Raw genomic sequence first — 11,998 nt, 5'->3', positions numbered from 1 at the left:
ATATAAATATTTATATAATCATAATGTAAATAAATCAAATTTAATCAAAACATTATTTGTTGTACTTTTTTATTGTTTTAAATTTTTGCTTGTTGACATTAAATTAAATTGATAAACACGTATTCCAATTTGTTGCGTTGACTTGCAGCTGCTTTAATCATTTAAGTCCTTTAATCTACAAAATATGATTAATAACAAGACTCTAGAGAAATTTATATGCTTACGCATTGAATTAAAAATATCACTACACATCTATTAGGATGCAAATATCGTCCACGAATTAGTTGGAACTGCTGGTCAGCTGACAGTTTGTAAGCCCATATATCAGTTATGTCTGAGCGGCAATTGGAATCGGACGTTGTTGCAACTTAGCTTTGGGCCAAGTAGCAGCTTGTCCCAGGTCGGCTGTCAAACATAATCACCTTGAGCCGCAGCCACGCCCACTACATGCACCCTCACCCTCAAAGCATCGCAGCGACTTTTTATGCTGTGTGTGTCAGTCTGTCTGTCAGTCTGTCCGTCCGAGCTAAACGAATCTATTCTCAAAGGAAATTTATGCCGTTTGTCTTTGTGTGAATGAAATATTTTATTTTGGCTTTAGACTTTTTTGTTAACAGATTGTAGAGCATTTTTGTAATTTCAACACGTTGCAAGGGCAACAAGAAAGTTTTGCCAAAATAAAAAACTTGTTCAAATTTTCGCCAGTGTCCACAACTCGGACACAAATGATTAATGTGTGCGGACTGCAAATAATAAATCGTTTTTGTGCCTTTATTCGCACTTTTCTACACAAAAAAAAAAAAGAGAAGAAAATAAACATGAGGGGGACACAGCAAAAAATGAAAACTGCGCTGTCAGCGCTTGCCGAAATATTTTTATTCAATTTGTTATTATTTCTATCATTATATTTTTTGTTGGCTGCAAGACGTGTGCAAAATGTAAAAAACAGTTATGTGATATATATAAATATTTATTAAAATTTAAGGGAAAGTACAAAAACGCCCATAAAATTGAAATATATTTTTTTATCTTCCTAGTTATCTAACATTGATTATGACTTGTGTTTTTTTTTATGGGCTGTTTTTGTTTTTAATAACCTGCAACTTGTTAAACAACTCGCACATGTATGACAAATTTTTAATATATAGCCAAATTTATATTCAAATATTATGTTTACCAGTTGAGCAAACAAGAAGCAGCGTTTTGTTTAAATTAACAAGCGAGTTTTAAAACTTTATTGCGAGCAACAGAAGTTCTTGTAAACTGGTTACAAAAATACGCAAATATTTATATAAAATATTTAGTTTATAAAATAAACTAAACAAATGAGGTCGACGTACGATCAAGTTGAGTTTATAAGGTTAGCGAAATCTCATGCAATACTCCAGACCCAGACACACTTGGCCAATATTTTGAAGAGACTCTAAGCGAGAGAGAAAGAGAGAGAGAGAGAGAGAGAGAGAGTTATAAACAATACGCAGCACTTGAGTGCAGAGTCTAGCCCTGAGAATAGAAAACAAACAAAAAGTCGTAGAAACAACACAAACAAGTTTAACAAAATCCCCCAAAAAAATAATAATACAATAATAACAATAATATTTCCCAGCCTGTTTAGCAAGTTTTTGTTTTTGCCCTTTAACAACTTGCGTTAATTACTATTTAATATAGTAATGAGAGCTTACGCTTGACTTAAGAATTTACAATGAATCAGCTTTGCTAACTTTAGTACATTCTTTGCCTTTGCAGATTTTGTGATTTCATTTTGTTTGCCTCTTCTTTGGTTGTCTGTTCTGCGAGATTAAAGCTGGCGCTGGCTACTGCTTCTTCTTCTTCTTATTCGCACGACGTCAGCGCTAAAAATTTCCATATAAAAGCCGCTCGTTGTGGCCGCGTAGGTTTAGTCGCTTTAAAGCCGAACCGCTCAACTTATTGAAATCGCTGCTCTGCGTTCGTTGCCTAAGTCTTTTGTTCTGTAAGTGCCACGCCCATCAAAAGCAACAAGCCAAATCAATTGGATGCTAATCAGCAAGCTTTGTGTATTTACAGTTAATATTTAGTAAGTGAGTGAGTGTGTCCGTGCTCAAAATGAAATACGCCGTTATTGCGATCGCCCTCTTCGCCGTGGCAGCCGCCGCCTCTGGTAAGTGCCGCATGCGTCAGCCGCTGTTAATTAAACGCCAAGATTTAAACGCGCAATTACATCATCGCGGATGAGCATTGAGCTCTTTTGTTGCTGCTGCTGCTGTTATTGTTGCTGTTGTTGTTGAAACAAACACAGCGATTGTTATTATCAACTTGACTTTATTCGTCATTAGCGACTCCCAAGACCTGTATGCTAATCAATGTATACTAAGTATATAATAACAAAAATTATTTTGTTTGCCTACGAGATATTTTAAGACGGCGGTCTAGACTTGATACTGAGTGAGCCTTGAATTAATAACAAATCAAAATAAAATGATATGAAACATATAATCGAATTATGAGCGCTTTTCTGATTAGCATAATGAATTCATATTTTTATTTTGACTTTAAAGTGCAGCTAAATTAAATGCTTAGCTTAAATGCTTTAATAATTAATTGCTAATTTATATTAATGCCTAACTTTTCCAGATGCTGGTCAGTTTGTGCCCAAATCATTCTTCACACTGGATGCTGAGGGTCATGCGTCCAATGTACATGCAGTCAATGAGCATCTGTTGAAACGTCTGCGTCGTGATACATACAGCTCATCATCTTCCTCCTCGTCCTCCTCATCGAGCTCTTCGAATGGTGGCATCACCTTTACATCCAACACGCATGTAGTTCAAGATCATGATGGTTCCATCCATGGACAGTCCAGCTACCAAACGCTTGGCGGAGGCGGTGCACCGTAAGCAAATATTAATGCATTAAAAGTTTAAACAAAATAAAGTTGCTTGTAAATGTTTTCAGAGCCGCCGTTTCGCTCGAATCTCGTTTTGGCGACGACTCGGCTAGCTCAGGAGCTGCAGTCAGCAGTGGCCGTCCAAGCGGTGCCAATCGTCCACACGGCTCAGGCACCTACAACTCCGACAGACAGCGTCCACCTGGCTCCTTTGGCACCACCAGCTTCCACCAGGATCGTTATGGCAACCGCAAGACCGAAAAGATCCAGGGCGTCGTCCGCCCCGATGGACATGTGCAAGTGACCGAACACAAGGTGGCATACCCCAAAAACTAAGCTATTAAATTATATTCAAAAGAACGTACCAAGTGCATTAGTAAGTGATTAATTAAAGCATCACTGTTACAGGTGCACGCCAAAAAAAAAAAAAACAAAAATGTCAGCAATTTTTTAATTGTTAAACTCAACATAACCTAACATTTGCTGCTGCAGTGCATCGAATCGTAAGCGAATTGTTCAATTGGTTGCAAGTGGGCGTGACTTGACATTCACTTTGCCAAAAGACTGCACCGTTACTTTAGCTGATTGCAATTCAGAGAGCGCCAGAGAGGGAGAGAGGCCTGAGTCTGTTGTTTAATCTCGCAAAAAGTGCACAGCCTGCTCCGCTGCGCACAAACAATGACAGGTGGGCGTGTGTGTGCGTGTGGGTGTTTGCAGTGCAGTGTTGGTAAATGCTTTTAGCGCATTTGCTCAGCGAGACGACACTAACGACCGCAAGGCTGTTAGCGCTGATTAAAACTACGGGCAAGCCGCCACAAAATTGTAGTGCGCGTTTGACAAACTGTAAATGGCTGCCATGGGTGTGTGCGAAGGGGGGTCATATTGTGTGGGCGCTGTAAATCAAAAGCAGCAGCAGCAGCTACGACAAGATATGAATATGTTATTTGCTTAGGGAATTGCCCAAATCTCAACAGGTACACGCACTTTGGCAGCAACTGTAGCCAGCTCGCTGTAAGGCCGACTAAACGTCTACACTACAAATACAAGGCTCATACAAAAGTCTTATTTACATATATAAAATTAAGAACTAGCAACCCCTTTTTATACTCTACACACACACACACACATACACTTAAGCATTTGTATTTACATATATAGTGGCATTCTCATTCTCACCCCTTTCTTTAGCCACAGCGTAAAAAGTTTTCTCAACTTGGCTGGCTGTCTGTCGACTTGGCGCACTGGCTTTGCCAAAAAGTTTTTAATTATTATAATTAATTACTTTGATCTCTGCTGCCGCACACTGTTTGGAGTCGTGTCTCTTGTCTGTTGGCGCAGCTATTAATTTAGTTGATTACGTTGAGGTTTACGGGCTAATTCGCTTAGACCTCTTCCGGCTGCCATATGTGTGCATGCAGTCGCTTTTATTATAATTTATTCCACGTAATTTTGAATGTGTAATGAATTTACTTGCACAGGCATTAAATCAAACCTTGGAGACTTTTCTTAGCAGAAGCTGCGACACATTTATAAATATGCTGCAAAAAAAGAAAACAACAAGAAGCTCTTAGCATATATGTTATTTTTAAATACATTACTGCTGCAGTAAATAGTTAAAGCATGAGCATTAATAAATAAGTATTTTTATTTTTCTTAGTCAGCTTAAGCAGCGCAATTAATGCAGAGAGTGTGTGCAAGCAAGACAGCATACATGAACAGCTGATAATCCACTACACTCTGCGCTCTCACTCTCCAATTCGCATGCCCCATTAACTAGTGAGCGCCCACAAGTATGCCTTGCATATATGTGTGTTTGTGTGTGTGTATGCTTTGATTTTAGCTCTCCCTTTGGAGATTTTTATGGAAGCGCCTGCAGTTAGTGCTGATCATTTGCATAGAGCAGACGTCTGCCGGCAAATAAGTGAGTTTGTGCTTCTTCTTAAGCACATCAAAGGTCAGTTAGAGTTCGCACGCTTTACGTTGATTTTTATGAAAACATTTGCAGCTATTTTAAAGCCAAAACAGCAAATTGCATTTTGGTGGCACTGTCAAGTGCTTAAAAGTCGTCGCTGTTGTTGTCGGGATGGGGGGGCAGAGCGCAGCTTCCATTGAAAGTCCAGTCAATCGTATTCGTACGCAAAAAGCGCATTGCTGTTGTCGTGTTCTGAATTTTTATGAAACGAGCTTGGCGCTGAACACAAAAACAAACACAAAGTTGAAACAGAAAACAGCAGAGAAGAAAAAAAAAAACAAAGCGGGTTACTCTCTGATTGATGGGGAGTCAAGCGGAGACAACTTGTAGCTGGAGCATGGAGCGCAACAAATTAAGCAACTTGTGTGGTCTGGCCACCGCCAGCGACGCCACCTGGCCAGAGAGTGGCCACGATCCGATTCCTATGACGAGCCAACGCCAAATTCAGTGCACAAAACGCAGCGCCGACTGTCGCCGGACACGAGCGGCTGCTGCCTGCCTGCCTGGCCAAGTGACATTTTATTGGCGGCCAAGAGCAAGACAAACGTACAGTGGGACAGTGAGACGCTCAGACAATGAGACAGTGGGACATCGGCAGTCGCGTTTTTGCTATTTAGAGGCATGAAAGCAACGGCAGCCTCACATGGATAATTGACAACAGTTAATTCCGATGCGAGTATGTCGCAAATTTAATTATTGGATCGATCGCGTTGCACACAGCGTCTGGGTGGTCGCCAGCATTAAGTGGGCGTTTCAGAGCTGACCCCCTGCCCATTCTCGTGCGCTAAGTCAACAAAAAGAAAAATGCACACTCGACTGACAAATTTTTGCCATTTCAGCGTTGCAGATGCAGATGTGGACTCTAGATGCAGAGCTAAAAGCCATTTGCCAGGATGCAAACACACACAAAAAAAAAAGAAAGAGAAGAACGAAAGAAATGGATAGACAACAAGGAATATTTGTCGCTCAGCGGAAGCGGAAGCTGAAAGCTGCTGTGACAGTTGAGTTGCTGACAATGACAAGAATGCAATGGCCACTGGGATAAATGGATTGGAGTGTGGGAGTGAGAAAATGGCAAGCTGGTTTACTGTTGACTTAAATCGTTTAGCCAAAGTTAAACAACTTGTTCGCTTAATTGTTAAACAATGCGCAGCAGACAGATAGCAGGAGCTATAAAGCTGATGAAGCTGACCAAGCGATAAATTCGAATAGATTAGCTTTAGGAAATCATATTTATTTGCTGTCATTATGAGTTATGGCTGCATCAAAAACAATTATTTTGTGCCGTAAACTTTAATTGCTGCTCTTAATGAACCCCTTTTTATACAATATGTGCACTTTTGGCTGACATTTGGCTATTTTGTTACTTACGGTCAGTGGCTAGGCTGGCACTCATCCCTTGCTGGTCAGAGCCAAAAGGGTTGCGAGTCTGCCTCCATGCTCAGCAGGCACACATCCCCTGGGACTTTCGATATGCCAACCACCTACTCGCATGTCACTTGGCTTGACAATACTTGAGAGCGTACTAACCAACCAAAAAAAAAAAAAAACACATTCGAACAATTGTAATTTAAAATTGTATTTCAAGTTCAAGACTTTATTGCAATCTTTGTGCTTGTTAATCACTTTTGTTGTATCGAAGTGAAATGTACATAGCCGTTACCCCTGCCAGCAAGCAGCAGCTTGCCAAAGCTTTTGCGTCGATAAAGCAGTGCATCTGAGTTTGCTCTTAAATCGCTGCGCGCTCTTTGCTTTACCGCTCTACGCTCTTTTAGCATATTCTTATTGGTGCTTTGATTGCATAAGCCTTACTAATGGTGCCAGCCCATTTTCTAACTTTACATAATATTTCTGTTTACATATTTTGTAACTTTTACTAAAATATTGAGTTGTCAGTTTGTCAGAAATTCATTAAGTTCATAAATAAATTGCCTGCTGCAGCTGTAAAAATTTGTCGGCACAGCTTTTATTTATTACGGTTACTTTTCAAACAAAATACCAAAAAAAATATAAATACATTTGAATTTTTATGCGCTTCAAAAAAACTGTAGGGTTGCTATGCTTAAGTACCAAAAAAAAAAATATCATTAATTCGCAGCTAAAAATTTACAACTTCGCTACGCGCATTTAAATGAATTTTATTTGCAATTCAACGTCAGGAATTTTCCACTTTTTTTAACAAAAACAAAACAAAAATCTCATTGTTTGCATATTTAATAAAGCTAATCAAACACGTCGCACTGAAGCGCCCCTCAGTAGTCTCTCGAAAGAGGCGTGAGGGTTGGCTCTATGATACCTTTGGCCATCCGGAAGTACGGGCAGTCAACAGCATCCTCATAATTTATTAGCAGGACCTGAGCAGGCGAGTACTCAAGCACATGAACTCGTAAAAAATATAAATAAGCGCACTACAACAACAATGGATCTAACAAAGCAATAGAGGACTGTGAAAAACACAGCGGGAAACCGCGTGGCAGTCAAACTAATTTGTTGTCATTTTCATGCGACAGGAGTGAAAACAATAATAAACCGATCGAGAGGGTCCTTGCAGCTGCCAACAAAACACAGAGCATTGGGCAAGAATAGACAGTTCTTTTGTCTATTTAACAAATTTGTTAATGCACTTGCAAGAAAGTTAAATTGAATTATCGAACTTTTAAGATTATGTTAAATTTAAATTCAAAGTAAATTTAAAATTGTTGCAAAAATTATACTCTAAAAATATAAAAGAAATATATTTAGAGCATCTAAGCTATTGTGGATATAATCTTATTCAAAGGAGGACTTTATTGCGTGCTTTAAAGTTAATAGCTGACTGGCGTACTAAATATTATTAATTTATACTCTTTGCTTATATTTAATACGAGTTAATCAATTATAGATTTATGACAATGATTTTAAGTTTAATTTTTATTCAAGTTAATAAATTATAGATTTATGACAATGATTTTCAGTTTCAGAGTTACATTTTCTTGGCATTTAAAAAGTCATTAAATTGCTGTAAATATAAAATCTAAGCTGTTGTCAATGCAAACGATTGACCTTTAGAAATTTCAGGAGCAGGAGCTATAAAACCACACCCCTAAGTGTTAGGCCACACCCAACTGCTTAGGCGCGATGCTTATCACAATTAGTGAGAGAGTCGAGGAGAGAGTAACTGCAACCGCAAAACTGAAAGCAAAGTCAACAAATGTGCGCAATTAATGTGGCGCACAAATTTCGAACAATTTTGAAAATTATTTGATGATGTGGTTCCCATAACAGTCCACGTTCATCCGTCCAGGTCCTGATTGTGCTAACGGCAAAAGCGCGCATATGTAACAAAAATTGATGATGACGATGCTGGTTGCTGCTGGTTGCTGCTGGTTGTGGCAAGTGCCACGTAATCAATTTAGCAGCAGCTCATTTCGAATGCGAATTTAAGATGGCATTGTTCGAAACTGAATGTGCGCCACCCTCTAAAGTGAAATCAAGGGGAGGGTGTGTGGGCTGCAATTGAATCGCTATTGTAATTGTAACGGTATACATAGTATCAGCAGCATATGGGCAACTACTTGAAACAAGATTATTCCGTGTCATACGATATGCCTGATGTTCGTGAGTTAAGCATTTGAAATTGTTGTGCATTTCACTCGAAGCGTAAGCTTGTTACTCCTGTTCCGCTTTTATGTTTCTAATGTCGCATAAACATTACTAAATAATGCAACAAGCTACACTAACTAAATAAACCCACACACACACACACACACACTCGCATGCAAATAAACATCAATTTGAAAAGTGGGCGCCTTTTTTGGTCCTTAAAATGTCGCTTTCGACAATGATTAATATTTAATATGTGTTTACTTTTTACGTGTATTTCGTAGCAAATTTAATGGCTGACAGCCTCAGCTCTTTATCCTGCCTTATCCACTCTCTTTGTTTTGCTTAAAATTTGACTTGGCGTTGCACCTTGGGGAGTTAACTGTTTACCACACACGACTTTCAACATTCACACACACACACACGTCCGTATATATTTTTTGGGCTATTGAAATATTCCGTTTGACCTGATCCAAGCCAAAGCAAACATTGGCCACGTTCATCGCTCATTCGCCTTGTCCTTAATCACAGCCTTTCATTATTTGCGCCAACTTTGCCAACGCTTGCAACAATAAATAGAAGTAGCAGTAAAAAGAAAAAAAAACAAGAGAAAACAAGAATGAAACTCAAACTCCCCCTGAGTGCAATTAGGCAGTGAACTATAAAATTTCAGTGTTTGTCTTTACAGATACTTTTGCCAAGATATCCGTGTGTGTGTGTTTACTCAAAGCCAGTCCAAGCAGCCCCTCTCACTCCCGGCGTAGATATAGAGCAAACGCTTGGCATGCATAATTGGCCTTCTGTGGCCTCTGACCCGCCATTCCAAACGCTTTAATGAGTTGTCGACGTTGCTTATATCTTGATACAGTACTTTGAATAAAGCAAAAGCAATAGAAATTTGCTTTATTCTCTGTTAAACTATCGTATGTGCCCAGCAAGTCTCAAATCGAAAATGGAGATATTCCCAATTAACTTTGCACTTTTCTCCAGGTGCATGTTTTCCTTCCTTTCCTGCTTTAAGCAATTTTAAAATGATGATCATGTTTAAACAAAAGCCTTTAAGTTTATCTTACTAGCATATACGATTAGCCTTTAAAAACATTTAATTAAAACCTCCAAATTGCTGCTTTCTCTACTCCTTCTCCCTGCTTTACATCCTTGATATTACAATAGAACTTAGTAAATTATAGAGAAACTAGAGCAACAAATATTGGCACAAAATTTATTTTGATTAATTTATTATCTCAGGTAAATGGTATGTTATGTTAGACCCATTTCGTCAGGCTGTATGAACTCGGAGATGGCGGCCTCCGTCATTCTCTTGAGGGTGTCATGCAGCTCGTCCCATTCTTTCTCCTCGGGCAGCCCAAAGATCTCCGAGTAAATCTTAATCTTGGGCTCAGTGCCGCTGTCGCGGACCGTGAAGGTCATGCCATTGGTAAATGTAAAGGTAATCATATGCTTGTTGGGGCTCACTGGCATGCGCGCCTTGTTGTCCGGGAAGGAGGTGTCCAGTCCTGTGGTCAAGTCGCGCACGCTGCGCACATCAAACTCGCCGTTGAGTATGCACTTGGGATAGGTGCCGGGCTGCTCGTCGTCAAAGCTGCGCAGGCGAGTGAACATCTTGTCCACCTGCCAGGGACTCTTGTAGGTCATCGACTGCATCATGGTGCAGTGATAGCCATAGGTGTCATATATCTCTCGGAGTTTCTCAATCAAAGTGACGTTTCGCGTGCTGCGTAGGTAACAGGCCATTGTGGCCACCTGGCAGGCGGCATTGATACCATCCTTATCCGCCACCATGGTGGTGAACATGTAGCCTATGGGCTGCTCAAAGGCCAACAGCACAGTCTTGCCCAGAGCCTGCAGCTCTAGGGCTTTGCTGCTCATCCACTTGAAGCCGACCAATGTTTCCACAAAGGTGAATCCCTCCGCTCGTGCCATGGCGGCGAGTATCTTAGAGCTCACCAAGCTGCCAATCATGACGCAATTGGACACATTTGGCTTGGGTGTGCGCGTCTTGTAGCTTTCCAGCGCCCACCAGCCCAGCAGAGCGCCCAGCTCATTTCCATTGAAGATTTTCCAGCGTCCCTTGGGATCCAGTTCGGCTACAGCTAAACGATCGCCATCCGGATCATTGGCCAGGATAATGGTGCAGTGCTCTTCCTCCGCTTTTCGTATGGCCAAATTTAAAGAATCTTTTCCTTCTGCATAAAAAGTAAGAAAGGGAGATTTTAGTCTTAAAGCCGAAACTTTTCTCAAAGCTATAGCTAAATTAGTTCTGTTGAAGATCAGGATCAAATAAAATTCTGAGGCCTTCAATCAAACTAATCGACCGCTTGGCATTATTTTACAGAGTCTAACCTATGGGGTCTGGAAAGCTGATGGTAGGAAACTCTGGATCTGAGTCCTTCTGCTCCGGCACGGGTATCACAGGCTTGAGTCTTGCCTGATAGAAGGCTTCCCGTATATACGGATATCCCGCTCCATGCAGAGCCGTATAGACAAAACGCAGCTGGCTGCACTCGTTGGTCTCTATGTAATTGTAGGGCAGCAGATTGCTCATGGCCTCGTAGTAGGCGGGGTATACTTCGCGATAGGGATCCTCCAGCAGTGCGTGCTCATCCAAAATGGAAAGATCCCAGTTGGAGGGCACGGGCTCCAGGCAATTGAGCACGGCTGCCTGAATTTGTTTATCCAGCGGTGCAACAATGGGCGCGCCATTGGTCCAGTAAACCTTGAAGCCATTGTCATGTTTGGCATTATGCGAGCCAGTCACCATTACTCCCGCCAGACACTTCAGGTGCACCACGCCAAAGGCCACCAGCGGCGTAGTGGTTATGCGATTGAAGAGATAAACCTTGCAGCGCCCGTTCAACATAACGGTGGCTGTCAGCTGGGCCAAGCGCTTGCTGTTGTAGCGTCCATCGTAGCCTATGACGACGCCCTGCGTCTCACGCCTCACCACGTTGGGATACTGCTCCGTTAGAAAGCTGGACAATCCCTGAGCTGTTTGTATGATGGTCAAGTCGTTGATGGAATCGAAGCCAGCACGCATGCCAGCTCGCAGGCCCGCGGTGCCAAAGGCATTGCGATGGCACAGACGCTGCTCCAGCGCATCCCAGTCCTTTTCCTTCACGGCCGACACCACCTGCTGCAGCGTCGCATCGTTGCGATCCCACATTATCCAGTTTTTGATTTGCATATCCAGCTCGTCGCGCCCGGAGAGCTCTAACGATTTGATTAGCTCCGCCGGCGTTGTGGGCGCGTTGGGTGCCAGCATCTTGAAATATTATTTTTGACTGAGTTTGCCCAAAGAAAAATATTACAATTTAGTATGTAGAAAATGAACGAAATATATTTAAGCGTCTATTTAAATTTTGATAACTTACGCGCAGCTGTTAATCGATAGTGAAATATGTATCGAAGTCTTTGGTAAATTGGTGGGACACTTGGTTTGGTCACATTGTTATTGAATTCTAATTGACGAGAGTTTAATAAGAGTCATTAAAATCAAAGAATTACTATCAAGTGTGGTTTGATATTTTTATGGATCATGCAATATTTATATGTAAGTC

At 41.0% G+C, this 11,998-nt stretch overlaps 2 protein-coding genes and 1 long non-coding RNA gene across 3 annotated transcripts; 2 read left to right on the top strand and 1 right to left on the bottom strand.

Moving 5' to 3' along the window:
* The first annotated feature begins 1,890 nt into the window (after window positions 1–1,890).
* LOC108595665 (uncharacterized protein DDB_G0271670) lies at window positions 1,891–3,226 on the top strand. Its single transcript, XM_017980945.1, has 4 exons — window positions 1,891–1,972; window positions 2,047–2,140; window positions 2,614–2,872; window positions 2,935–3,226. The coding sequence occupies exons 2-4, from the start codon at window positions 2,086–2,088 to the stop codon at window positions 3,200–3,202; spliced, it is 582 nt and encodes a 193-aa protein (XP_017836434.1). The 5' UTR covers window positions 1,891–1,972; window positions 2,047–2,085; the 3' UTR covers window positions 3,203–3,226.
* A 1,523-nt stretch (window positions 3,227–4,749) lies between these two features.
* LOC108595758 lies at window positions 4,750–6,177 on the top strand. The gene is made up of 3 exons (XR_001915012.1): window positions 4,750–4,820; window positions 4,872–5,617; window positions 5,678–6,177. It is a non-coding gene; the product is annotated as an uncharacterized LOC108595758 (long non-coding RNA).
* A 3,456-nt stretch (window positions 6,178–9,633) lies between these two features.
* Window positions 9,634–11,771, bottom strand: LOC108595278 (glucose 1,6-bisphosphate synthase). The gene is made up of 2 exons (XM_017980491.1): window positions 10,785–11,771; window positions 9,634–10,627 (listed from the first exon to the last, which is right to left on the bottom strand). Exons 1-2 carry the CDS (start codon window positions 11,701–11,703, stop codon window positions 9,681–9,683), a joined length of 1,866 nt encoding a protein of 621 aa, XP_017835980.1. The 5' UTR covers window positions 11,704–11,771; the 3' UTR covers window positions 9,634–9,680.
* Window positions 11,772–11,998: the final 227 nt, after the last annotated feature.

The sequence above is a fragment of the Drosophila busckii genome, chromosome 2R (assembly GCF_011750605.1).
Source record: "Drosophila busckii strain San Diego stock center, stock number 13000-0081.31 chromosome 2R, ASM1175060v1, whole genome shotgun sequence".
Lineage (NCBI taxonomy): Eukaryota > Metazoa > Arthropoda > Insecta > Diptera > Drosophilidae > Drosophila > Drosophila busckii.
The sequence above is the reverse complement of the archived record's forward strand: the minus strand, read 5'-3'. Positions and strand labels throughout refer to the sequence as shown.

Excerpts from the sequence above, each read along its gene's own strand:
- LOC108595665 (XM_017980945.1), top strand. The coding sequence starts at position 2,086 with ATGAAATACGCCGTTATTGCGATCGCCCTCTTCGCCGTGGCAGCCGCC. Across the intron at positions 2,141-2,613 it reads CGTGGCAGCCGCCGCCTCTG|ATGCTGGTCAGTTTGTGCCC; the intron begins GTAAGTGCCGCA and ends TAACTTTTCCAG. Across the intron at positions 2,873-2,934 it reads CTTGGCGGAGGCGGTGCACC|AGCCGCCGTTTCGCTCGAAT; the intron begins GTAAGCAAATAT and ends AAATGTTTTCAG.
- LOC108595278 (XM_017980491.1), bottom strand. The coding sequence starts at position 11,703 with ATGCTGGCACCCAACGCGCCCACAACGCCGGCGGAGCTAATCAAATCG. Across the intron at positions 10,628-10,784 it reads CAGCTTTCCAGACCCCATAG|AAGGAAAAGATTCTTTAAAT; the intron begins GTTAGACTCTGT and ends CTTTTTATGCAG.